The 27,331-nt window shown below is 42.1% G+C and overlaps 1 protein-coding gene across 3 annotated transcripts in view; it reads left to right on the top strand.

Annotated features, from left to right (window-relative positions):
• Positions 1–27,331, top strand: part of slc4a1ap (solute carrier family 4 member 1 adaptor protein) — a 173,747-nt gene that overhangs the window by 52,355 nt on the left and 94,061 nt on the right. For all 3 annotated transcript variants that reach the window (XM_069887742.1, XM_069887743.1, XM_069887744.1), the window contains exons 6-7: positions 9,098–9,258; positions 12,752–12,821. In XM_069887742.1, coding sequence (XP_069743843.1) covers positions 9,098–9,258; positions 12,752–12,821 — 231 coding nt within the window. The remainder of the gene's footprint in view (positions 1–9,097; positions 9,259–12,751; positions 12,822–27,331) is intronic.

The raw sequence follows: 27,331 nt of genomic DNA, 5'->3' as shown, positions 1-27,331 counted from the left end.
TAGTGGTTTTCAAACTGGCCCCCCTAAAGTCACATTCCACGTTAAGCAATCCCCATGCTCTGTGATTAGTAAGGGATTGCTTAAGGTGGTATGTGAGTGGAAAGAAAAAGTTTGAAAACCACTGTTTTAATGGTCCCTCATTGATTCGTTATGTGGACGGTTTCAGAACTCCAAAGGAAATGGGGCCATGACAATTTTTCTCAAGCAAAATATTTCAGTAACAATTGGGTCTAGATTCTCAACCTTCCCTTCCCACTCGCATAGTACCTTAAGCAATCCCTTACTAGTCACTGAGCACTGATGGCACAGGGATTGCTTAAGGTGGAATGTGAGTTGAGGGGGAGTAATTTGAAAACCACTGGTTTAATGTCTCATTGCTCCTTTGACATCACTGGGTCTAAACCGTGGAACAACCTTCCAAACAATGTGAGTGCCTTCACCACATCATAAGATATAGAAGAAGAAGTAGACCCACCGGCTCATCGAGTCTGCTCCACCACTCAATGAGTTGATCCCACTCTCGGCCTTTTCGCCATAACTCTTGATGCCCTCAAATACCTGTCAATCTCTACCTTAAATACACCAATGACCTCACTTCCACAACCAGCAGTAGCAACAAGTTCCACAGTCCTGCGATTCTCTGACTAAAGACATTTTTCCACATCTGTTTTAAATTGATGCCCTTTGTCCTGAAGTTGTGCCATCTTGTCCTAGGCTCCCCTACCATAGGAAACAATGAGCCACAACAGTTCAGGAACATAGTTCACCACCATCTTCTCAAAGCAACTAACAGCAGCCAATCGTATTAGACATTATTCATGGAATCCACATTCTATGAATGATTTTGCCATAACAGAAACCTTTATGCCTTTAGTATTACAAAGCAATTTGCACATGACTTGGATTCCAATGGGACCAAGGTATGCATGATGTAATTCCTCCCTCCCCCCACCCCCAAAAGATTGCCAGATATTGTTAGGTCTGCTTTGTTCATGAATGAGTGAGACAAACACCAGGCTGAGTCGAAATCAGGGTTCTTTGTTCTTTATTACCGGATTGTAACACTTGCGACTAAACATGTTAGTCGGAGAATGCATTCTGCCGTTATCAGCAAAATGGTGATTTTTTATACCCTTGGATACATGCTTAGAACATCATCATATCATTACTTGTCCAATGACTAAAACTGTTGCTATCCTTTCCCTGCTAGCTTCCTGCCTCTCAATCCATCAATGTCTCTCTTATCTTGTAAGTACAAGGATGCATTTACATCTTGTTACAGCCCTGTACAGGGCAGGGTAACTCCTTACACATTCCCATCTCATGATGTTTTACCTTACAATATCCATAGGGCAAAGGAATAGAACAGTCTAGCTGGTTCATGAAGAAATACAACTAAACTACAGCCAGCACCAGGGGTGGGAGGAGGGGTGGAGATATTCACAGACATTGCCCCCTACATAAGTTATTGTGCCCTCCCCCACCTGCAGCACTAGAGTTGCTAGTCTCCATGTGATATAAGCTGCATCACCACCCTGTGCCCCCCATTAGATTTGTTCTTATACTGACCTTGGATGCAACCAGACCGAATGCACTCCACGGTACACCTGTAGAGGTTTTCTGGAGTCTTGGGTGACATACCAAATCTCCTCCAACTTCTCACAAAGTATAACTGCTGGCGAGACTTCTTCATGATTTCATCAATATGGAGGCTTCAGGACGATCCTCGGAGATATTGAGACCCAGAAATGTGAGGTTGTTGACCCTCTCCACTGCTGACCCTTCAATGAGGACTGATTTGTGTTCTCCTGATTTTCACCTTTCTGAAGTCCACCGTCAGCTCCTTGGTTTTGCTTACATTGAGTGCAAGGTTATGTTGTGGCATTACTCAACTAGTTGATCTCTCTTACTCCTGGACGCTTCCTCATTGCATTTTGTGATTCTGCTGACAACCATGGTGTTATCAGAAAATTTGTAGATGGCATTTGAATTGTGCCTGGCCACACAGCCAAGAGTGTGGAGTTGGTTGAGCACGTATCCTTGAGGTGCGCGTGTGTTGATTGTCAGTGAAGAGAAGTTTCCAATTTGTACTGACCTGATCTTCCATTTAGGAAGTCAAGGATCGACTTTCGGGTGGGGGGGGGGGAGGTGCACAGAGGCCCAGGGTTTTGGACTTTTTGACCAGCATTGAGGGAATAATGGTTTTGAAGCTTGAGCAGTAATCGATGAAGAGTTGCTGGACGTATGAGTTTTTGTCTAGGTGATCCAAAGCTGAGTAGAGAGCCAGTGATATTGCGTCTACAGTGGAGCGATTGTGATGGTAGGCGAATTGCAGTGGGTGCAAACCTTTATTGGGTATGTTTTAATTCTGGCCATGACCCAACCTCTCAAAGCATTTCATCACAGTAGATGTTGAGGCAGCTGACTCTGCTTTTCTTGGCTCTGGTATAATTGATGCCCTTTTGAAGCAGGTGGGGAGCCTCTGACTGCAGCAGTGAGAGATAAAAAGGTTTGAACCTCAGTCATGAGTTAATCCCATCTCAAATAGTTCTCTATTGGATGCCTGACATTTACCCGATTTCAAGGGGTCAGCAAATGCACCAGGTCCATTATTATTCTCATTGTCTTTATGCGTGATTAATTCAATCACTGATGACTGATTAGTTAATTTGGTTTGCACCTCTCATCTTTGGTTTTCTTCAGTGTTTTGATAACTATTCTTGCTCAGTGCCCTCTGACCACACCAATTTAATTTATTTCATAATGTTGTCACCGGGGACCCCAGCCCTTCCCTCACCTGCATCCTGCGAGCTTCATCTGTATGTTCCTCCAGATAAAGATGACACTTGGCGCACAGCCTGTTGCTTTGAGAGCTTTCCAAAAGCAAACCTCTGATGCTTTTAAGTTGCAGAATGCTGTCTTAACAGTCCTTGTATGATTTCCTTTGTGACTACAATGCGTTGACCATTATTATTGCACAATGTGGTTAATATTTTATCTAATGTGAGGCCAGCCTCTCTTATACATTGCTCCAAGCTAATTCATAATCTAACTTTCAAAATATAATGATGTATGGAAATCCTGAGCAAAAAGGGAGATGCTAGTTGAAATTGAGAGCATTGAGATGTGGGAGACTGTGGAAAACCTGCTTGTTTCAACTGTAAAATTGCATGGAACAAGAACCATTTGTTCTGAACTAAATGGTGCAAGTGAGAACAGTTGAAATTCAATATGTGTGTAATTCAACCTAAGATTAATTTTCCTCTCTCAGGCTGTGCCTGATTTTTTGAATACTCTGGTACTGTGTTACTTATATTTTGAGTGATCGCATCTACTCTTGTTTTCTCAAAAATGCAAATCACCTATTTCTAATTATTCAGGCTGAAATCCATCAAATTAAACATCTTACTAAAGTCAGAATGGGAAACTGAGAAAACAGAATCAGAATTTATTGTCATGAACATGTCACAAAATTTGTCGTTTTGCGGCAGCGTCACAGTGTAAACGTTTATACAGGTATAAACCACCTTTCAATATATATTTTTTGAAGTGCAAGACAAGTCAAAGTGAGGCAGTGTCTGTGGTTCGTTGATTATTCAGGAATCTGATGGCAGAGGGGAAGAAGCTGTCCTTGTTGAGTGCTAAGTGCTTGTCTTCAGGCTCCTGTACCTTTATCCTAATGGTAGTGGAGTAAAGAGGGCATGGCCTTGGTGGTGGGGGTCCATGAGAATAGTGACTGCTTTCTTGTTGATGTCCTTGCTGGAGTGAAAACTGGTGCCCTTGAAGTCGCAGGCCGAGTTAACAACCCTTTAGAATTTTTTCCTGTCCTGAGCGTTGGCATGTCCATACCAGACAGTGAGGCAACCAACCAGAATGCTCTCTAAAGTACACAATTTGTGGTTAAATACATAACCGTGTATTTACTCAATAACCATTTCTTGATCTCTTATCTACTTTTGAAATTAATTTTGTTTATAAGTATTGCTCTATTTAAATGAAGCATAACACCATTGTGCAGCACTGTTAGTTCACATTGGCCTCATTACAAATAGCCAGGAGCTACTGTTCTCCAGTGGTTGAACTAACACAAACTGTTAATGATGATGGGAACATTTTAAAATTCAAAATGCCAACTTTAGCATTTTCAGTCCCATATTACTTTAATTGATTTTAATTTTTGAGCCATAATGCAGATCTGTACATGACCAGAGTTGGGGTTTTTTTAAACTTTATTTACTCGTTCAAAAGACAAATGATATGACATATGCAAAAATTAACCATAAACATGAACGTTATTTTTTACATATATATAAGAGAAAAGAAAAGAACCCCCCCCTTCAGCCAACTCTCCTAAGGAGACCCATGAAAAAAAAGGCATACATATTAAAATCTAATCAATGTAAATCAAAATGTAAATATTCTGAATATAACAACCACTTATTAAGAAAAAATATATAATTATCATGTGAAACAGATGTAATTTTTTCCATTATTAAACAATATTTCATCTCATTATGCCATCTATTAACATCAATCCTATTTGTATCTTTCCATGACCAGAGTTAAGTGAGGAATCAATACATTGGTCATTCTTTGTCATGGACAGAAGCTACAAGAGGAAAGAATACTCTCGGCATATAGAAAGAGTGTGCAAAGTATCATTGAGACACCATTTTTTACTGGGGCATTAAATCTGCCCCATGTCCAAGACAACGAACTGACGATTATCATTTTCAAATTAACATAACGCAAGGGCATCATTGTTTATGGAGAATGAAGGACAATTGACTTAAGGCACTTTCAGGTGGCCAAAATACCCAGATATAAAGCCACATATTATACCCCTATGTAGCTGTCGGGAGGCCACCTGAAAGCGCAGGAGTGAGGCGCACTTTGTAACCCTCCTCCAGGAGGGATAATTGCCGAAGCACTCAGGTCCCCCCAGGCACCTGAATGCAGCCGCCTGAAAGCGGCTGCTAAGGGGATGACAAATCAGCTGGCAAGCGCTTGACAGCCCCGCTGCCCCTGACCCCTAGCGCGGGCTGTCAAAGCGCCGCCGGATCCTGGGGCGGCCAGCCCCCAGCATCCCACGCCTGCCACCCCAGCACTGACAGCCCGCGCCGGCCACCCCAACCTGACATCCCAAAGGGACAGAAGCCGGAGTGCGCTTTCAGGTGCCTCCTGTGCAGCTGTCCCGTTCAGGTGGCCAACTCTGCCACCTGAACGACCATTCTTGGAGGAGAAGGCACCTGAAAGCGGCTATAGGTGTTCTGTGACAGGAATGGGCATTGCAAAAGAGGTGATTGAAGTCTATTTTGCTGCCCTATTAAAAGATTTCATTCAGATTCAGATTTATTGCCTGAGCGCACACATGGCATCACGGACAACCCGGAGATTCCTTTTCCTGCGGTCGAGGCAGAATTACCACTTACGAGTCTTGCAGAAAAATTTGTACGCAAAGTACACATGTAAACAAATAAAGAAATGGGAAAAAAATACAGAGAGGCAAAAAAAATGATCACTGAAGTGCCAAAATAAGAGTCCTTAAATGAGTCGCTGATTGAGTTTGTGGTTGAGGAGTCTGATGGTGAGGGGGAGTAGCTGTTCCTGAACCTGGTAGTGCAAGTCTTGTTGCACCTACACCTTGTTCCTGATGGTACCAGTGAGAACAGAGTGTGGGCTGATTGCTTGATGACTGCTGCTGCTCTCTGACAGCAACATTCCCTGTAGATGTTCTCGATGGAAGAGAGAGTTTTGCCTGTGATGTCCTGGACTGTGTCCACTAGCTTTGGCAGAGATTTGCAAGCGGGAGTATTGGTGTCCCCATACCAGACTGTGATGCAGCCGGTCCACACATCTGTAGAAATTTGCCACAAACCTCCACAAACTCCTGAGGAAGTAGAGGAGCGGACATGCTTTGTTCATGATGCTATTACTGTGTTGGGTCCAAGCAAGACCTCCAAGGTAGTAACTCCCAAGAACTTAAATTTGCTAGCCCTCTCCATCTCTGATCCCTCAATGATCACTGGATCATACCCCTCTGGTTTTTCCTCCCTGAAGTCAAGAATCGGCTCCTTGGTTTTGGTGACATTGAGTGCGAGGTTATTATTGGTGCACCATTAGGCCCAATCTTTGAACTCCCTCCAGTATGCTCACTCATCTCCCATTTTTATATAACCCATTACCGTGTTATCATCAGTTATCATGTTACTGTTCTGATCATTTAATGTCTTTCACTGTAATAATCAGTTTCAAATACTGTATCTGCCAAGCATGCAATTAAATCTAAATTGTTTTTCTACATTTTCTTTGAGATACACCACAGTAAAAGGCCCTTATGGCCCTAGAGTCCGCGTCACTCAAATATACCCATGCGACCAATCAACCTACTAATCCCATATGACTTGGAATCTTGGAAGAAACCAGAGGAGCACCCAGGGAAAACCCACACAGACATGGGAGAATGTACAAACGTGTTACAGACAGCAGTGGATTCGAACCCAAGTCATTAGGCACTAACCACTGAGCTGCTGTGTCATTTCTAAACTTGAATCCAGGTCCCACTCTGAATGTTACACATTACTTGCTCTACATGTTGGATTAACAATTTGAGTTTCAGCCTTAAGTGTTCATCAGACCTTCAAATCATCCATTTTGAAGCCTTTATTCAGTTTGTTTTTATTCAATAGCCAGACTGACATTTATTGGAAATTTATAGCCTTGCAACTGAGGGGCAACTAAGACCTTTTTAAGAAGGCAGTTAATGACTAACCATTTTTGCTGTAGGTTTAGGGTTGCATATACACCCAATCCTCTGATGTTAACAAGAGATCGCCCCCTTAAAAGACATTATTGAGCCAAATGGGTCTTCAGGAACAATGGTTATTACATGGTTTCAATTTCTAATTATAGATTTTTAATCCAGTCGTATTAACAGTTTTAAATTTTTCAGCTGCAGTGATGATATCATTAGACCAGTCTTTTAAATTATTTGTCCAATAATTTAATCCAGTGGTTTTCAGACTGCCCCCCCCCCCCCCCCAAACTCACATTCCATCTTTAGCAATCCCTGTGCCATAGGCCATAGGTGCTCTGTGATGAGTAAGGGATTACTTCAGGTGGTATGTGAGTGGAAGGAAAAAGTTTGAAAACCACTGTTTTAATTGTCCCTCATTGACTCGTTATGTGCCTGGTTTCATAACTCCAAAGGAAATGGACCAATGACAATGTTTCTCGAGGAAAATATTTCAGTAACAATTGGGTCTAGAGCAGTGATTCTCATCTTCCCTTCCTACTCATAGAGCACTTATGGCTTAGGGATTGCTTCAGGTGGAGTCTTGAGGGGCAGTTTGAAAACCACTGATTTAACTCATACACCATCAATGAATTATCTTGGAAGAATGATGGTAGTATTATCTATGCTTATTTCCTTTCTGACTATCTATCGTCTTCATTTCCTACCTGGATTAGATGTTGCTTGTCATTTGTGCATTGAGGCCTAAATATGTAGTAACGGCATTCAAGACCTTTCTGAATGACAGCGCATAGCCAACCCTGTAAAAAGATGCTTGATCCTTCCTGCCTGTGACCAAAGTTGGTCACAGTCCAAGACTTTCTACAAGCATGCTGCGGCGAAAGCCACTTTGAAAATTTTGGCTTTTTGCTCTTTATAATGCCCTGTTCCATGAATGGTGTGGATGCCAGCTCTTTTGGATCCTGCTTTGACACCTTTCATTTTTAAATTTTATATATGCGATGAAATCAGACCCAACATGATCCATTAATAATTGGCCTTACTGATTTAACCATCTGATGTTTTACTGCATTATGTCATGCATTCCCCTCTCCCAATGCCTCCCAGAACCTGTGACCTTATTACAAGATCACAAAATCTAGGAGCAGAAATAGGCCAATCGGTTCATCGAGTCTGCTCTGCCGTATTAACCATTCTCCCATTCAGCCTCGCTCCTTGTTCTTCTTGTAACCCTTGATGTCCTGACTAATCTAATACGTGTCAATCTCTGCCTTAAATACACCCAACGACCTCGCTTCCACAGCTGCCTGTGGCAACAAGTTCCTCTGGCTAAAGAAATGTTTTTGCATCTCTATTTCAACTGAACACCATTTTATCCTGAAGTTGTGCCTTTTTGTCCTAGACTCCCCTACCAAGTGAAACCTTGCCACCTTTACTTTGTCCGGGCCTTTCAACGTTCGTAATGCTGCTATGCGGTCCCCCTCATCATTCTTTACTTCAACGAGTATAGTCCAAGAGCTGAAAAATGTTCCTCATATGCTAACCCTTTCATTCCTGATATAATTGTAGGGATTCTTCTCTGAACCCTCTCCAAAAGCAGCACATCCTTTCTCAAATAAGGCGCCCAAAACTGTACACAGTACTCCAACTGATGTTTCACCAGTGCCCTATAGAGCCTCAACATTACATCCCTGCACTTGCATGCTATTCCTCTAGAAATGAATGCAAACATTGCATTCACCTTCTTCACTACCAACTCAACCTGGAGGTAAACCTTTAGGGTACCCTGCACGAGAGCTTGCAAGTCCTTTTGCGTCTCTGAATTTTCTCCCCATCTAAATAATAGTCTACCCATCTACTTCTATCCAAGTGCGTGATCTTACACTTTCCAACCTCTATCACCTCTTTGCTCATTCTCTTAATAGTTTATAGTCTCAGAAATATTAAATACAGTCCTCTTTTTAGAAGCAATATTGGTGGTGTGTGAACAAAGGGGTTCAGTTGCTGTAAAGGGTGCTGAAATTGCATTCAGTTTTTACTGCCTGCTGCAGAAGAGGGAGTTGAATGCTTTCTTTCAAAATGGCAAAGAACAATGGTCCCTCATCAGTAATTGTCAAGCAAGTGCTTCTTCCTCATGATGTGAGCTATTGTGAGTCACTGTGTTCATTAAAAATAGGAAGGCAAACAATATCAATGGGAAGATTCCCATTTGGTGCAAAGCAATTAAGAGGAGAGTACTTTCATCTTCAGTTGAAGGTTCTAAATGGATTTTATGTTGCCAGAGTAAAGGAAGGTTGCATTTTTCTTCCTCAGTAATAACCTCACACTCTCCTTCATTACCAGTTTCTCGGAAGCGCAAATCCAAGAACTGGGAGGCAGAGGACTTTTACCACAGTGACGAAGACACCTTCTTAGATCGGACAGGAGCCATTGAAAAGAAGCGGTTCAACAGAATGAAGAAAGCAGGGAAAATAGAAGAAAAAGTAGAAACTTATGACTCGCTGGTAAAAGTCAAAAATATTCTTCTAATGACATGCTCAGCCACAGAATGTATGGCTGGAAATTCTCGTGTGTACCAGGGGGTGTGCTGGATAGAGGCAACAACAAAGAGCCACTGATCAATTCTGACTGAAGTGGCAAGTTTCTGGCATTGAAACTGGCACCTGATCCACTTTTCAAGGTAGCTCGGGCCAAAGACAAAATGACCACGAGTGGTTGGAACACTTGGGGATGAGAAACTGGATGATTGGGAGGAGGGGGAGAGAAGGGAAATGGTGGTCATAAACCAGCAGTTTGGATAATATTGACATCTTGGGTATGGCGTCATTGTTGGGAAGCGAACAATTTGGAAGACGAGGCATCGATTTGGGGAATTTCAGGTGGTGGTAGCAGAGCTAAAGCACAAAACTGATCATGGTGGTGGGATAGAATGTGGTGGGGTTGGGCTACGTGATGAAATATTGGAGGCTGGTCATTGATTATACTTGCAGCGCACCCATCCTGATGCTTGAGTGAGTGAAGCCTCGTTGGCCAAGGCGGCCCAGTGATTTATTCCACGTTTTAGTGCAACTTACATCCAGAATCACAATCCCAGCATTGAAATCCACTTGTCTCCAAGGAGGGAAGGAGGCCCAAGACCAGACCAATAATGCAAATGGTCCTCACTGAGCTCTGTCCCAACAAGAGATAACCAAACAGATGGAATAAATTATTTGGGGATGTTGTAAAAAGCCTACTGAAAAAGGGTAAAAACCCCCTTCAGATTTGTGGAAATCCTTGCTTGTTGACCCCATAAAATAGAGGAGCATTTGGGATGGCATTTCAGTGTCTCTTTATCAGGAATGCATGAACTGCATCCCAAAATCCTGCTTGCCTACACTGTCTTTCCAGATTTATTGTCAGAGTACATACATGATATCACATACAACCCTGAGATTCATTTTCCTGCAGGTCAGGCAAAATGACCACTTTTTGGCAGTGCAACAAAAAAAAATTGACTCAATGAGCACGTTTAAAAAAAAATGTAAATAAACTGCCATACAGAAAATAAATCAATAGAGTGCGCAAGTAAGAACCCTGTTTGAGTTTGTTGTTGAGGAGTCTGATGGTGGAGGGGTAGCAGCTGATCCTGAACCTGGGGGTGCAAGTCTTGTGGCACCTATACCTCTTCCCTAATGATAGCAGCGAGAACAGAGCGTATGCTGGGTGGTGTGGCTCCTTGATGATTGCTGCAGCTCTCTGACGGCAGTTTTCCTTGTAGATATACACGTTGGCATTCTAGACTAGTCCCACTGCCTGCATTAAGCCCATATAGTTATGATCCTTTCCTATCCACATATCAGTCCAAATGTACTTTGAAAGCTGTAGTGTTGTCACTCCCATAACTTTCACTGGCAGCTCATACCTGATGCAGACTACCATCTGAGTGAAGAAATTTTCTCTCATCTCTCCCCTCTCTTAATCCTCAGTGATTTTCTACTGTGATATCTTACCATATCCTAATTCTTTCCAGTTCTTTCCACCCTTGGATAAACTAAATTTAATGTTAGACATATGGTGTGGTTACAGGGGATTTTGCCCCATGTGTCTGTACGCCCAATTAACTTGCACCCTCGATAAGTTTTGAACGGTGGGAGGAAACTTGAGGCCCCGGGGAAAACCCATGCAGACATGGGGAGAACGTACAAACTCCTTACAGAAAGTGCAAGATTTGAATCTCTGTTGCAATTGCTGGTGCTATAAGCATTTCACTAACTATTACATCAAACATGTTGCCCCTGTGAACATTCACTTTATCCATGTCCCTCGTGATTTTATAAATGTCCATCCTTCCACTTCAAAGTGCACGTCTCCCATGACTTGGAAGTCACCCTGAGAAGGTGTATGAGGTTAGTGTCAGGAAAACACAGGCACAAAACAATTGCCAGAGAATAGAAATAAAACACGAAAGTCTGCAGACAACATGGTTGAAGTAAAAACAATGTTGGAGAAACAGCAGGTCAAACGGTGTACTTTATTATAGCAACGATAAAGACCTAGATGAAGAGATGGATGAATGGATCAGTAAGTTTGCAGATGAATCGAAGATTGGAGGAGCTGTGGATGGAGCTGAAGGTTGTCATAGGTTACAGGAGGATATAGACAGGATGCAGAGTTGGGTGAAAAAGTGGCAGATGGAGTTCAATCTGGATAAGTGTGAGGTGCTGCGTTTTGGAAGGACAAACCAGAAGGCTGAGTACAGGGTTAATGGTTACTTGAGAGGGTGGATGAACAGAGGGGCCTTGGAGTCCAAATCCATACATCCCTCAAAATCACCACACAGGTTGATAGGATAGTTAAGAAGGCCTGTGGGAATCTAGGCTTCATTTATAGGGGGATTGCATTCAGATGTAGAGAGGTCATGTGGTAACTCTACAAATTTCTGGTGAGACCTCACTTAGAGTATTGTGTTCAGTTCTAGTCAGGTCATTATAGGAAGGATGAGGAAGTTATGGAGAGAGTGCAGAGGAGATTTACCAGGATATACCTAGATTGGAAATTGAGTCTTCTGAGGCAAGGTTAGCAGAGCTGGGACTTTCTTCTTTGGATAATAGAAGGATGAGAGGAAACTTAACAGAGGTCTACAAGATTATGAGAGGAATGGATAGGGTGGACAGCCAGTGCCTGTTTCTCAGGGCAGAAATAGCAAACACCAGAGGACATGAATACAAAGTGAAGCGAGGGAAGTTTAGGGGAGACATCAGGGCTATGCTTTTTCTTTTACACAGAGAGTTTTGGGTGCCTGGAATGCCTTGCCAGGGATGGTAGTTGAGGCTGAAACATTAAGGGCATTTAAGAAACTCTTAAGCATATGGATGGAAGAAAAATGGAAGGTTATGGGGTAGGGAGCGTTTAGTACTTTTTTCAAGCAATATATGGTCGGCACAACATTAAGGGCAACTGTGCTGTAGTGTTCTATAACCAACCTTTCAGACTTAAGCCCTTCATTAAAGTATGAGCAAAATTTGGCAGGCATTTGGGCACCTGCCCACATCATGTCCATATCTTGGTGAAGGGCTCAAGCCCAAAATGTTGGTTATGTATCTTTATCTTTGCTACATAAAGGACACTCTCTGGCCAGAGAATAGAAATTGTATTTGTTCTTGACCTTCACAAACCTTTCTTTTGTGGCAAGCCTAATCTGGCGAGGGAATGGCATCTGCATTGTTCTTCATTGTGGACTCCTTGAATGTACGAATCCCAAGTGATGGCACTTGGTTGAAGGAATGCCAGCAATTCTAAGCTGAACTGCTGGCATCGCCCAGCAAATTCTAGCCCTGTGAATGAATTTAGCAACCTCATTGCTCACAGTTCCACCTTCACCTAATCATATTTTAAAGGTGCACATTATGTTTTGCAATCTCACATTTGTTTTTGATATTTAACTCGGATCATTTATGTTCTGCAGCAAACCAATATTTTATGTTTTTAAGAAAAACTACATTTTTGTTTCTTAAGGTTGCCAAGTTAGCTGATGTGGAAAGAAAACTGTCTGATATCGAAGCCAATTTGAAGATATCTGGCAAAGGTAAGCATCTTCCCACTGAATATGGACAATATACAAGAATGCACCAGGAATTATTTATCGAGGGTTGCCTTGATGCTCAGCTGAATTGCTGTTATAGTTGAAAGTAAAAAAACTTGACTGCCAGATTTACAAGTTCAATGTAAAAGTTGAAATGCAATGTTCATTTGAAAGAAAGTTTATTTCTTTAGAGTTTGTCATCTGGAGAATAAATTCAAGCCATGAATTTAATAGTATTATGTTTTATTTGCTTGTCACATTACCCAATATTATCATAATTTTTACAGTACACAATAGTGATCCTGCAATATAAAAAGCATCTAATTCAAGAACCCAGTAGAAATCATTCTAAAATTATAAACATGTCTTGTGTCTCCATAAAAGTATATAAATGGGTTAAGCAGTCATTAATGAACAAAAACTTCTATTCTTCCCATTTATTAATAATATCATGCTTCAGTCACTAATCCCTGGACAATTATTGTTTTAATGCAGCTGTGTCAGTTAATTTTTCATGCAACGCACAGTTTTGTTTGATATTTTACTCTACGGCATAATCTTGCTGCAATTAAAGGTGCCATATTAGCATGGTGAAGGATCTTTGACCTGAAATCTTAATAGCATTTGTCTTTCCACAGCCATGGCCTGACCTGCTATTTCCAGCATTTTCTGTTCTTGTTTTAGATTTCCAGCATTTGCACATTTTTTGATTTCTATTTATCCATAGAAGTTTTTGTTTTTTATCGCTCTATATATTTACCTCAGTGACATTACACAGTAATCAAGAGCATGCCTCTTGTCCTTTGACTGAGAGCTTTGCCAGTGTTCCCTTCTCTATTATCAGGTCCAAGAGAATTTGAATTACAGCAATTTCATCCTGGTCGTTCCCTCTCTGTTACAAAGCTTAAGCAAGATCATTGGTCTTTTTCACAGCAAAATGGGTCAATATCCACAATCTCTCCACATAACTTAAAGTCCTGCCACGAGCATTCGTCTTGCATGGAACTAGGTAACATCTTAGCCTCAGCAGTGGCTCATATCTGCTGAATTTTCAGCAATTAAAAAAAAATTTATTGTCAATCCACAGTATTTTTTAAATGTTTATGACAAAATATATATTTTTGCAAATTATGGCATTATTGTTTATGTCTGTAAGTTCATTTTTAAATTTTCTTCTGACCATGCCTTACTTGTGCCTAATTGGTTTAAAATGCCGTGGGATTGCAATAAATTGTGAAAAGAAACAAACAAATGCACATCATCTATTTGGTTAGGTTTAGATGTGCAGTACGGCAAGCACTATTTTCATTTTTAAATCCCTCCAGTTTGGAATTAATACAGCTGTCTTGTTATGGAAGGTTTCAGCTTTACCATTACTATGCAACTGCCACCCAGTAAATTTAATTCAGTGATTGATGCTTTGGTTCAATTCTAAACTAAATCCCGAATAGTGACTACTTTGAGTGCTGCAGCATTGCAAAACTTACAAGTTAGTAGAACTGCACTCAGAAGTTATTGAGTGATTCTCATACTGACATCTTTCCAATGCCCAATCAGATGCTCATTCCTTCATCAGTGAGCAAGAGGACTCAATCCTAGCTGCAGTCCAATGAGTACACAGGATGCACTTGTTTTCCAGTGTTGTGTTTTTTTTAAATTTAGACATATAGCACGTTAACAGGCCCTTTCACCCCATGAGGCTATGCCGCCCAATTATGTCCAATTGATCTATGACCCCCCCCCCCCCCCACCCTCCAGTACATTTTGAAGGGTGGGAGGAAACTTGAGGCCCCGGGGAAAGCCCATGCAGACATGGGGAGAATGTACAAACTTCTTACAGACAGCACAGGATACGAAGCTAGTCCCAATTGTTGGCTCTCTAACAGCATTGCTAATCATTGCAACGCTAATCATGCTCTCTGTTAGACAGGACAACCATTAATTCCTCGAACAAAGGCAGAGGAGATGCTGAATTACCAGGACAGAAACCAGCAAGGGTTAGGCTGACGATAAGATACTGATTTCCCCAAACAATACTCCCCATCCCCTACATTAATGAAATGCTTGGAGGCAATCATACTTGAGATCCTTAGAAGGAGAGTGCCCAGTGTCTGGGTACCAAACTTCAGTTGGCACCCATAAAAGAAGCAATTTCCTAGCAAGAAGAGGAAAAAAAATCAAGCCATTAGTGTGAATTTATGCATAAATTCATTGCCTTTGTTCTGCTCAGTTAGTTTACTGATGAATTCCTTCAGGGGTGATAAAGAATCATTCTATTTTGCTAACATCAGAAGCAGCTACTTCCCCTCTGCCATCAGATTTCTGAATGGGCAATGAACCTATGGACACGACCTCCCCTTTTCTCTTTTTTAGCACTAATGATTTTTTTTTAATCTTGTATTTACGGAATTGTGCAACTGTAATGCACAATTAGTGCGACTGCAAAACAACACATGTTCCTGACAATAAACCTGATTTTTGATTCCTCTGACTTTGCTAAATGGTTTGCATCGATAGAATTGCATTGTATGTAAAGGCTACAACCATTCTATTCAAAGGCAGGACCCCAAACACCGTAAGCAGATGAATAACGAGTTAATCAACTTCTGGTTGCATTTGTTAAGAGGGAAATATTATACGGACTTTGAGGAGTCTGCATAAACATCTGGTGCTGAATAATTCCTCACATTATTGTTGTCTCTGCACTAATGATGATCTAACTCTCACAGCGAGCTTCAGTAACTGCTTGCATATTGTACAAGAGCGTGTCTTGGTTCCCAAAGTACAATTTCACTCATCCCTCGTGTGTATGCTAATTGTATGACTGTTTTGAGCTTTGCTTAAATTGGAAAATGGGTAGAGTGTTTTTTTTTAAAAAACAGATTTCTATTGGTAATATATTTATGTGCACCTAGAGCTAGATTTTGGCTTTTCATTGCAGCACATTCGCAGAGAGACATCCTTTGGATAAGTAATTTAGTCAGTGCCTGTGACTTATGATATCCCGTGGATATTTTTCGAAGAACAAGAGAATTCTTCCAGTATCTTGGCCAATATTCCAATTTTCTGGGCAGACACATTTCCATTAATGGGAGCTTGGTCTGAGCAGATTGGCTATTGCTTTTTCCCCAACTGAAATTAACCATTCTTCAAAGCTAATTATTTGACCGCAGAACACTTCAAGAACTCTTGAGAATGTGAAAAGACATTTTATCCTTGTTATAAAATCCCTTTTGAAACTGGGCGACAGGTGAAAAGTTTAAAGGGAACATTAGGGGAGACTTCTTCACACAGAGCGTGGTGGGAGTCTGAAATTAGCTGCCTGCTGAATTGGTAAATGAAGGCTCAATTTTGACATTTAAGAAAAATTTGGGCAGTTGCATGGATGGGAAGGATATGGAGAGATACTGTCTTGAGTCCAGGACCGTGGGAGCAGTCTGACACAGCCTGGTGTTCTACAGTTCTCAGGATAGAATTTGATGGAATTTTCTAGTCAGTCTGCTTGACTTGTGGAGCAATCCAGATCTTCTGTTGTTATTTCAGATTTCCACCATCCATCATATGTCACTTTGTCAATAAGAAATAATTTGTACGTATTTATGTGACACCTTTTATATCCACGGAACCTCCCAAAGCAATTAATCCTACTTCTTAAAAGGAAATAAGACCAGCAATTTATACTAAGTTCCAACAAACGTCATTGACCAAGCAAACAGATAACCAGGCTTTGTGGTACTGATTATAAGAGGAAGGAATAGTTGTCCAAGTCAAGAACAGAAAAAAAATTAAAAGCAAACCAATTCTACTTTTAAAAAAAAATCTATTTGTGAGATTCCCTTACAAAACCATAAATTGCACATTAAGTTTCTGTGTCATAATGTGGCAGGAAAACCATGTTCATTTGAAAAATACAGTATCATGGGAACTGGAAAACGCACAAGAGACTGCTGATGTTGGATTCTGCAGCTATGCACAATCTAATGGAGCAACTCAGCAGGTTGAGCAGCATCAGTAAAAAAAAAAGCATGGTCGATGCTTCAGGCCAGGATCCTTCATCATACCTGCTTAACCATTGCATTCCTCCATAGATTGTCTTTCTTTGGCTTGGCTTCGCGGACGAAGATTTATGGAGGGGGTAAAAAGTCCACGTCAGCTGCAGGCTCGTTTGTGGCTGACAAGTCCGATGCGGGACAGGCAGACGCGGTTGCAGGGGAAAATTGGTTGGTTGGGGTTGGGTGTTGGGTTTTTCCTCCTTTGCCTTTTGTCAGTGAGGTGGGCTCTGCGGTCTTCTTCAAAGGAGGTTGCTGCCCGCCAAACTGTGAGGCGCCAAGATGCACGGTTTGAGGCGTAATCAGCCCACTGGCGGTGGTCAATGTGGCAGGCACCAAGAGATTTCTTTAGGCAGTCCTTGTACCTCTTCTTTGGTGCACCTCTGTCATGGTGGCCAGTGGAGAGCTCGCCATATAACACGATCTTGGGAAGGCGATGGTCCTCCATTCTGGAGACGTGACCCATCCAGCGTAGCTGGATCTTCAGCAGCGTGGACTTGATGCTGTCGACCTCTGCCATCTCGAGTACTTCGACGTTAGGGATGAAAGCGCTCCAATGGATGTTGAGGATGGAGCGGAGACAACGCTGGTGGAAGCGTTCTAGGAGCCGTAGGTGGTGCCGGTAGAGGACCCATGATTCGGAGCCGAACAGAAGTGTGGGTATGACAACGGCTCTGTATATGCTTATCTTTGTGAGGTTTTTCAGTTGGTTGTTTTTCCAGACTCTTTTGTGTAGTCTTCCAAAGGCGCTATTTGCCTTGGCGAGTCTGTTGTCTATCTCATTGTCGATCCTTGCATCTGATGAAATGGTGCAGCCGAGATAGGTAAACTGGTTGACCGTTTTGAGTTTTGTGTGCCCGATGGAGATGTGGGGGGGCTGGTAGTCATGGTGGGGAGCTGGCTGATGGAGGACCTCAGTTTTCTTCAGGCTGACTTCCAGGCCAAACATTTTGGCAGTTTCCGCAAAGCAGGACGTCAAGCGCTGAAGAGCTGGCTCTGAATGGGCAACTAAAGCGGCATCGTCTGCAAAGAGTAGTTCACGGACAAGTTTCTCTTGTGTCTTGGTGTGAGCTTGCAGGCGCATATAACAATTACAGTACGGAGACAGGCCATCTCAGCCCCTCTAGTCCATATTATTTTGCCCCTCTCATCCATATACCTATCCAACTTCCTTAAATGACATAATTGACCTTGCTGCGACCACCTCATTCGACTCAGCCACCACTCTCTGAGTGAAAAAGCTTCCCCTCGTGTTATTTCTAAACTTTTTCCCCCAACTCATAACTCGTGACATCTTGCTTCAATCTCACCTACCCTCAAGGGAAAGACCCTATTCACATCTACTCTATCTATCCCTCTCATAATTTTAAATACCTCTATCAAATCCCACTCCCCCCCCCCCCCCCCGCCAACCTTTTACGCTCCAATGAATAAAGACCTAATCTACTTAATCTTTCTTTGTAATCTAGATTCTGAAATCCAGGCAACATTTTAGTAAATCTCTGCACCCTCTCTACTATATTGATATCCTTCCAATAATTTGATGACCAGAACTGCATACAGTATTCCAAATTTGGCCTCACCAATCCCTTGAATAGTCTCAACATCACTTCCCAACTCATATTCTATGCATTTATTTAAAAAGACCAGCATACTAAAAGCTTTCTTCACCACTCCATCCACATGAGATTCCACCTTCAAAACCTCCGTTCCTCTGCATTCCTCAATGCCCTCCCCTTCACTGCATACGTCCTGTTTTGATTATTCTTCCCAAAATGAAGCACCTCACACTTCTCAGCATTAAACTCCATCTGCCACCTTTCAGCCCACTCTTCTAAGCTGTCCAAATCCCTCTGCACTCTCTGATAACCATCTTCACTATACTCAACTCCACCTATCTTTGTATCATCCGCATATTTACTAATCCACTTTACCCCTCCATCATCCAAATCATTAATGAAAAGGACAAATAACAAGGGACCCAATATCGATCTATGAGGCATCCTGACACACAGTTATCCCGTCATGGCATCTACCTTCTAGCCTCTGTTGAACCCATTTGACTATCTCAAAATTAATATCTAGCACCTGAACCTTCCTTACCAACCTAACATGTGGAACCTTATTGAAAGCCTTAATGAAATCCATATATTGCTCTACCCTCAACAACATTCCTAGTCATCTCAAAAAATTCTACAAGATTCATCAAACATGACCTTCCCCGCACAAACCCGGGTTGAATGTTCCTGATCACACCCTGTCTCTCTAGATACTTATATATATTATCTCTAAGAATACTTTCCATTAGCTTACCGACCACCGACATCAAACTTATTGACCTATAATTGCTAGGCTTACTGCTCGAACCCTTTTTAAACAAAGGAACTACATGTGCGATACGCCAGTCCTCCGGTACCACGCATCTTGCTAATGACTTTTGAAAAATCACTGTCGGAGCCTCCATTATTTCTTCCCTGACGAGACATCCACCTTTATATCCTTCAAAAGCTCCAATACTGCCTCATTCCTGATCCCTACATTTACCATAATTGCCCCTTATCCTGTACAATTCAATATCCTTCTCCCTAGTGAATAGCGAAGAACTTGTTCAATATCTCCCCCATCTCATTTGGCTACACACACAGTTCTCCGCTCTGATTCTCTAAAGGCCCAATATTATCCTTCACTCTCCTTTTGCTATTTACATATTTGTAAAAACACTTAGGATTTATTTTCACCACCATATAACCATATATAACCATATAACAATTACAGCACGTAAACAGGCCAATTTGGCCCTTCCAGTCCGCATTGATCCAAGTACCCTCCTCTAATCCCACTTAGCAGCACTCTGCCCATATCCCTCCATCCCCCTCCCATCCATATACTGATCCAACTCTTCAATGACAAAATTAACCCTGCCTCCACCATCTTTCCTGGAAGCCCATTCCACACAGTAACCACTCTCTGAGTAAAGAAGTTACTCCTAAACCTTTTCCCGCCAACTCTCAACCCATGACCTCTTGTATTCGTCTCTCCTACTCTCAATGGGAAAAGCCTTTCCACATCAACTCTATCTCTCTCATTATCTTAAACACCTCCATTAATCCCCTCTCAGCCTTCTATGTTCCAAGGAATAAAGACCTAATTTCCTCAATCTCTCCTTGTATTCCAGATGCTGAAACCCAGGCAAAATTTTTGTAAATCTTCTCTGCACTATCGCTATCTTGTTAATATCCTTTCTATAAATCGGTGACCAGAACTGCACACAGTACTCTAAATTTGGCCTCACCAATGCCTTGTACAGTTTCATCATTACTTCCCAACTCCTAGATTCTATGCACTGATTTATATAGGCAAGCAAACTAAGGGCCTTCTTCATCACCCAATTCACACGAGCTCCTAACTTCAGGGAACAATGCACCGTTATTCCTAGATCTTTCTGCTCCACTGCATTCTTCAATATCCTCCCATTTACCACATAGGTCTCGCTTTGATTATTCTTTCCAAAATGAAGCACCTCACACTTATCAGCATTAAACTCCATCTGCCATCTTTCTGTGCACTCCTCTAAGCAGTTTAATTCCTCTGCAATCTTTAAAAACCCTCTTCATCATCCACAATTCCCCCTATTTTAGTATCATCTGCATATTTACTAATCCATTTTACTGCCCCATCCTCCAGATCATTAATATATATGACAAATCATCAATGGTTCCAATACCGAACCCTGAGGTACACCGCTTTTCACCGGCCTCCCTCTTGACAAACAATTATCTACTACTACTCTCTGCCACCTTCCTTCCAGCCAATGTTGAATCCATTTGACTATCTCCAAATTAATACCTAAGGACTTAGCCTTCCTAACTAACCTCCCATGCGGAACCTTATCGAAGGCCTTACTGAAGTCCATATAAACAACATCCACTGCTCTACCCTCATCAACATTCCTAGTCACCTCTTCATAAATTTCAACAAGATTAGTCAAACATGACCTTCCACGCACAAATCTGTGTTGAGTGTCCCTGATCAGACCCTGTCCCTCCATATACTTATATATACTATCTCTAAGAACGCTTTCCATCAATTTACCTACCACAGACATCAAACTTACAGGCCGATAATTGTTAGGCTTGCTCCTTGAACCCTTTTTAAACAAAGGAACCACATGTACAACAAGCCAATCCTCCGGCACTATACCCGTTTCTAATGACATTTGTAAAATCACTGCCAGAGCCTCCGCTATTTCCTCACTAACTTCTCTCAAGGTCCTGGGGAAAATCCTGTTAGGACCTGGAGACTTATCCACCTTTATACGTTTTAAAAGCTCCAGTACTACCTCTTTCTTAATCACTTTAGACTCCATATTTACCCCCTTTGCTTCCTTTACCCTGCACAGTTCAATATCCTTCTCCTCTGTAAATACTGAGGAAAATAAATTGTTCAAGACCTTCCCCCATCTCTTTTGGCTCCACACACATTTGTCCTTTCTGATTTTCTATTGGACCAATTTTGTCTCTCACTTTCTTTTTGCTTTCCTAATTTCTTCCTTAAGCTTTTTACAATCCATGTATTTTCCAACCATCTCGTTTACACCTTGTTTCTTATATTTAATTTAGGCCTTCCTTTTTATCCGAACCAAATTTTTAATCTCCCTTGGAAACCACAGCTCTCTCGAACTTTTGGCTCTGCCTTTTGTCCTAACAGGAACATAAAGATTATCTACCCTCAAAATCTCACCTTTAAAAGTCCTCCGATTCTCCTCTACATCTCTCCCATAAAACAAATATCCCAATCCACTCCTTTTTTTTTCATTTTACCCAATCCCGTTTCAACTTCAAATATTCTTTCTCAGTCAAATGTCTCTTGTGAAAATGCAATGTCCACTTTCATCTTCTTGATGTAATCCAACATATGTTTCCCTTTTATCAGACGATTAAGCCCTTTAACATTAAATGTTGCAAAGTTCAAGTTACTCATTATTCCCTTCCAAATGGCACCCAACGCAACAAACCCTTACACAAAATTTAAGCTCCTAAAACTACCAATAATATGAAAAAATCAGAAAAAAAACCTATATATAAAATTTTTAAAATTTAAAAAACCCAAACAAAAAAGACACTTAAGTGGTTGCCCCCTCTATTGACCAGGTGTGGTCATAATCACTAGTGACATACGACTTAGGAAGATTCAGTCATCCACCTGCACCCCCCCCCCCAACCCCCACTGATAATCCAATAACAATAGCATTTTTTCCATATTCAGAAATTTATCCCACAGCTTCCATGGCACCAGCAACTTAATCATCTCCAATCTCAACCAATTTCTGCTGCTCCAACTTCTTCCTTCCATCTCCATTCCCATTCTTCTTTGAAGATCCCTGCGATTTCAACTGCATCTGCAACTCAGAACTATTTGGTAAAGAATCAGCAAATGTCAAAGCTTCACTCTCATCCTCAAAAACCTGAGCCTGAAAATTACCATAAAACACTTTCAGTGCATCTGGGGATCTAAAAGCAAATCTGTAACCCCTTCTTCCATAACACCGCCTTTGCTGGATTAAATTTCTTGCGTCTCCTTATAACTCAAATCGGCATAATAAAAACACTCTATTACCCTGAATGAATAAAGGTCCCTGGTTCTGACGAGCTTTCTGAATGGCCAAACGTAATGCAATCTTGCAATCTTGATACCGCAAGCATCGAATAAGAACCGCCCGTGGAGGTTGGTCTGGAAAAGGTTTTCGCCTTATCGCCCTATGTGCTCTATCCAGCTCCAACCCTTCTGGAACCGCATCCTTTCCCAACATCTCAGGTATCCATTTCCGGACAAACTTCACTGGGTCCATTCCTTCTATATCCTCCGGCAGTCCTACTATCTTGACATTATTGCGCCGACTTTGATTCTCCAATGAGTCCATTTTCTTCAAAAATTCTCATTTTTGCACGTCCCAGCCCATAATGCAATGTTCTTTCAGTATATCTTTCCACTTTGTCATTACAATCACAAAATGCCCGCTTTATTTCTTTAAATTCATCTTGCACCATGTCTACTACTCTTAGACATTTATTTACATCTTTTATTAAATTTTAGACACTTCTTCATAAGTATTGGCCATTTTCGCTCTCAATTCAGTCATTTGAGTCTTATTCAGAAATCCCTACGTAATTTGTATTGCCATATTATCCATTCAGATAAAGATACAGTAGCAGTAGCATCCCCTTCCACAGTTAAGGCTTTAAAAGTTTGTATAGTCGGAGATTTAAGTCTCTGAGGCCTACCTTCAATAATACCTGCAGCTTGTAATATTGCTTCTTCTTCTTCCTCCATCATTGTCAATGTTCCTTCTTCCTTTTCATATCCAACAACAACCCTATCTGCCCATGCCACTTGGCTACGGGTCTGAAACCCTCCACCAAACTGGGCCAACAGTCTGGGCCTGGTCGGGCGTAGTGCTCATGCGTGGCTCACCGCGCATGCCCAGTTCAGTCAGGGCTTGGAGACATAAGTCTTCCAACCCTGCATTAGCGGTTACCACGCCATCAGCTGCATCAACACGGTTGCACTCGCGATCACATTCACAGATAGAACGCTCATCCTCACGCTCCCCAACCTCCTCGGGTGTGTGTCCCAAGTCACGCTCGGGCCCCCCACTCCGAAACTGAGCTCACCCTGCCGGTGCCATCTTGCGGTTCAGAACGCAAGGAGGGCGCCGGCGTAACAGAGATCCTGGCCTGAGTGGTTTTCTGGGTCTTCGGAGCTTCAGAAATCGACACTCGTGGATCCTTCTGAAAGGTAGACCTCAGTTCTTCTGCTCTTTTATAGTATGATTTCTTCTCAGGTTGTACTTTTGTTCCCTTCATTATTGTTGTGCCTAAGTCTCCATCTTTCTCAGAAAAAAATTTTAGATATTTTAAATGTCTCTATTTTTCAGGCATTAATTATTCAGCTGGGGAGTGGTGGTTTCACATGTCTTCTTCCTACACCATCTTCCCACCCCCCCATCCACTCCTTGCAAATCCTTTATCAAATCTGGCTTTTCCCCTCTCAAAAACCTCAATCTTTTGACCAGACCCATCCCTTCCCATAATTATATTGAAACTAATGGTACTATGATCACTGGATCCAAAATGCTCCCCAACACACACCTCTGTCACCTGCCCTATCTCATTCCCCAACAGTAGATCCAACACTGCCCTTTCTCTAGTGGGCACCTCAACATATTGCTGCAAAAAACTGTCCTGCACACATTTTACAAATTCCAATCCATCCAGTCCTTTCACAGAATGTGTTTCCCAATCAATATTAGGAAAATTAAAATTCCCCACTTATACAGCCCTGTGCTTATTACAAATTTCTTCTATTTCCTTACAAATGTGCTCCTCTATTTCTTACTCCCCACTAAGTGGTCTATAATACACTCCTATAAGTGTAACTTCTCCTTTCCCATTTCTCAATTCCACCCATACTACCTCCCTGGATGAGCCCTCCAATCTATCTCACCTAAGCACCACTGTAATATTTTCCCTGACAAGCAATAATATACCACCCCCTCTTGCCTCTCCAATTATATCACAGCTAAAGCAGCGAAATCCCACAATATTTAGTTGCCAGTCACAACCCTCCTTCAACCACGTTTCACTAATCACTACCATGCCATTCTGCCAGGTGTCTATCCACACCTTCAGCTCATCCACCTTCTTTACAATGCTCCTAGCATTAAAGTAAATGCATTTCAGAGATTTCACACATCTTTCTCTCTGTTTGTCCTTATCTTTCCAGTCAACTCTGTTATTTCTTTCCATCCTCTCCCCTCCATTACTGTACTGATCATTTTCCTTCTCAATCACCAGCCTATCCACCCCCAAACTTTGTCTACAAACCTTCACTCTTTGCTGTCTAATCCTCTTCTTGCTATTCTCCTTTATTTGGTTCCCTTCCCCCAACTATTCTAGTTTAAAACCTCCCAAATAGCCCTAGCAAATGCCCCCAGCAGGATCCTGGTCCCTCTGGGATTCAGATGCAACCCATTCGTTCGGTGCAGGTCCCACCTCCTCCAAAAAAGGTCCCAGTGATCCAAGAACTCTAATCCCTGCCCCTTGCTCCACCCCACAGATTCATCCTGCACCTTATATTATTCCTGCCCTCACTGTCGCGTGGCACAGGTAGTAATCCAAAGATTGCTCCCTTTGCGGTCCTTCTTTTTAGCTCCCTACCTAACTCCCTAAAAAATTACCTCTACACTCTTCCTCCCTAAGTCATTGGCTCATGTCCCTCCCACCTTAGGATGTCTTGGACATGGGAAGCTACATCCCAGACCATGGCACCAGGGAGGCAAACCACCATCCGGTTCTCCTTACTGTGTCCACAAAATCCCCCATCTATCCACCTAACTATTGAATCCCCTATAACTACTGCTCTCCTCTTCCTTTCTCTACCCTTCTGAGCTACAGAGGCCAATTTCATGACAGAGGTACAGCCACTGATGCCTTTCCCAGCTTGTCTATCCCCCCCCCCCCCCCCCCCCACCAACAGCACTCAAGGAGGAATACCTATTGTTGAGGGTTTCAGGCACAGGGGTCCTCTCTAATCCTTACTCTTCCCTTTCCCTCTCCTAACCGTAACCCACATCCTCCTCCCGTGGCCCTGATGTGACGACCCGGCTGTAACTCTTGTCTATGATTTCCTCACTCTCTCTGACCAGGGCGAGGTCATTGAGCTGCAGCTCCAGTTCCCTAACACGGTCCCTGAGAAGCTGCAACTCAGCAAACTTAGTCCAGACATGGACGTCCAGGAGGCTAGAAGACTCCAGGACCTCCCACATCTTGTGTGTTGGGATCAGGAAAAGATCACACAGGTACTTCCCAAAACCCAAAAACAAAGATGACCCGATGTATAGGGCAAGCATACAAATCCATGAAGTGGACATGTCATTGAAAGTTTATTTTCTGCATTCGAACTTGGACTTCTTCCCTGCTGATCTTAGTGCAGTCATCGTCAGACATGATGAAAGGTTTCACCAGGACATTGCGACCATGGAAAAGCAGTATCGAGGCAACTGGAATCCATCAAAGCTGGCCGACAATTGTTGGACACAAGAGGCATCAGATACAGAGTACAAAGAAAAATCAATGGCAAAACATTTTTAGGTCTACTGAACTAACACAATGTGTCAGCGTCATAATGCGATTAAGCATGCTAAATTCAATAGAAGTTCATCTTTCTCCAACTTCCTACATGATGCAGCAAATCTGAAATTATATTTGTGATCAGCTTGAAAATGTCAATCAAGTTTTTTTCAGCTAGTAAACCATTTCGGGGGGGGGGGGCGGCGGGGGAAAAAACTTGTCCCATGTAATTGAAAATAAAAGGGAAATCCTAGTAAGTCTGGCATTATGAAATAATCAAATCAGATGGGATTTGCCCCAGGTTTTTAAATGAAGGGTATAAATGTCATGCTCCAGTGAAAGCAGAAAATGTTGGAAATACAGGCAGCATCTTTGAACAGTAAAGAGGTTTCTCATAACTCATTTTCTGCCACGCTTTGATTTTTATATCTTCCAGTGGATATAAAATTGAAAGATTGCCACTGTAAACTCTTCAGTAAAAATAAGGAAATAAAAATAAATGTAATAATTTCTTGTAAAATGATAATCTGGTGAAAAATTAAAAGTCACATGCACAAGTATGGAATAATGAGGAAGAAATAGCATAAAATTGATGAGCAAATTGTGTTTGATAAACTTTATTGAGACTTGACGAGGAAGTGGTGAAGGCAGCTTAGGCAGTAGAATGGTTGGCTCCAAAAACCTTTCAGTAAAATTGAAATATGCCACGGTGGTGGAAAGCTGTTACAGTGCTCGGCTGCTTTGCATCCCCGTGATGTAATGGAAATGATGGTGGGAAAGAGCCTGAACTCTTGAGTGTTGATCAAAGCACAGAAAAGAACTTAGCAAGACATGCATCATCCAGGAAAGCAATAGGCAGTTGATGTTTCAGGCTTGGGCCCTTCATCATGATTGACAGAGCAGCTAGCATAACACCTTTACAGCGCCAGTGATCAGGACTGGGGTTCGAGTCCCACGCTGTCTGTAAGGGGTTTGTACATTTTCCCGGGGGCTCCGGATTCCTCCCACCATTCAAAACATAAATTGGGCTGCACGGACTTGTGGGCCAAAATGGCCTGTTACCATGCTGTAGGTCTAAATTTTGAAAAATCAGGAATGCTGAGCTCCAATTTTCTCTTCCCCTCTCACTTTCTCTCATCCCTCTGACTCCATTCCTTCTCTTTTCCCTGCCCGCCATACACGCCTTCCTTCCTCCTGCTCCCCACCCTTTTCTTCTATCAGAGACTGTCTTTCTCAGCCCTCCACCCCTTCCCCATATCACCTTTCAGCTTTCTTCTCTCACCTTTAGCTACCTATCACCTCCTCCTCCTTCCCCTCAGACCCTCCCCCCCTAAAC

The sequence above is a fragment of the Narcine bancroftii genome, chromosome 6 (assembly GCF_036971445.1).
Source record: "Narcine bancroftii isolate sNarBan1 chromosome 6, sNarBan1.hap1, whole genome shotgun sequence".
Lineage (NCBI taxonomy): Eukaryota > Metazoa > Chordata > Chondrichthyes > Torpediniformes > Narcinidae > Narcine > Narcine bancroftii.
The sequence above is the reverse complement of the archived record's forward strand: the minus strand, read 5'-3'. Positions and strand labels throughout refer to the sequence as shown.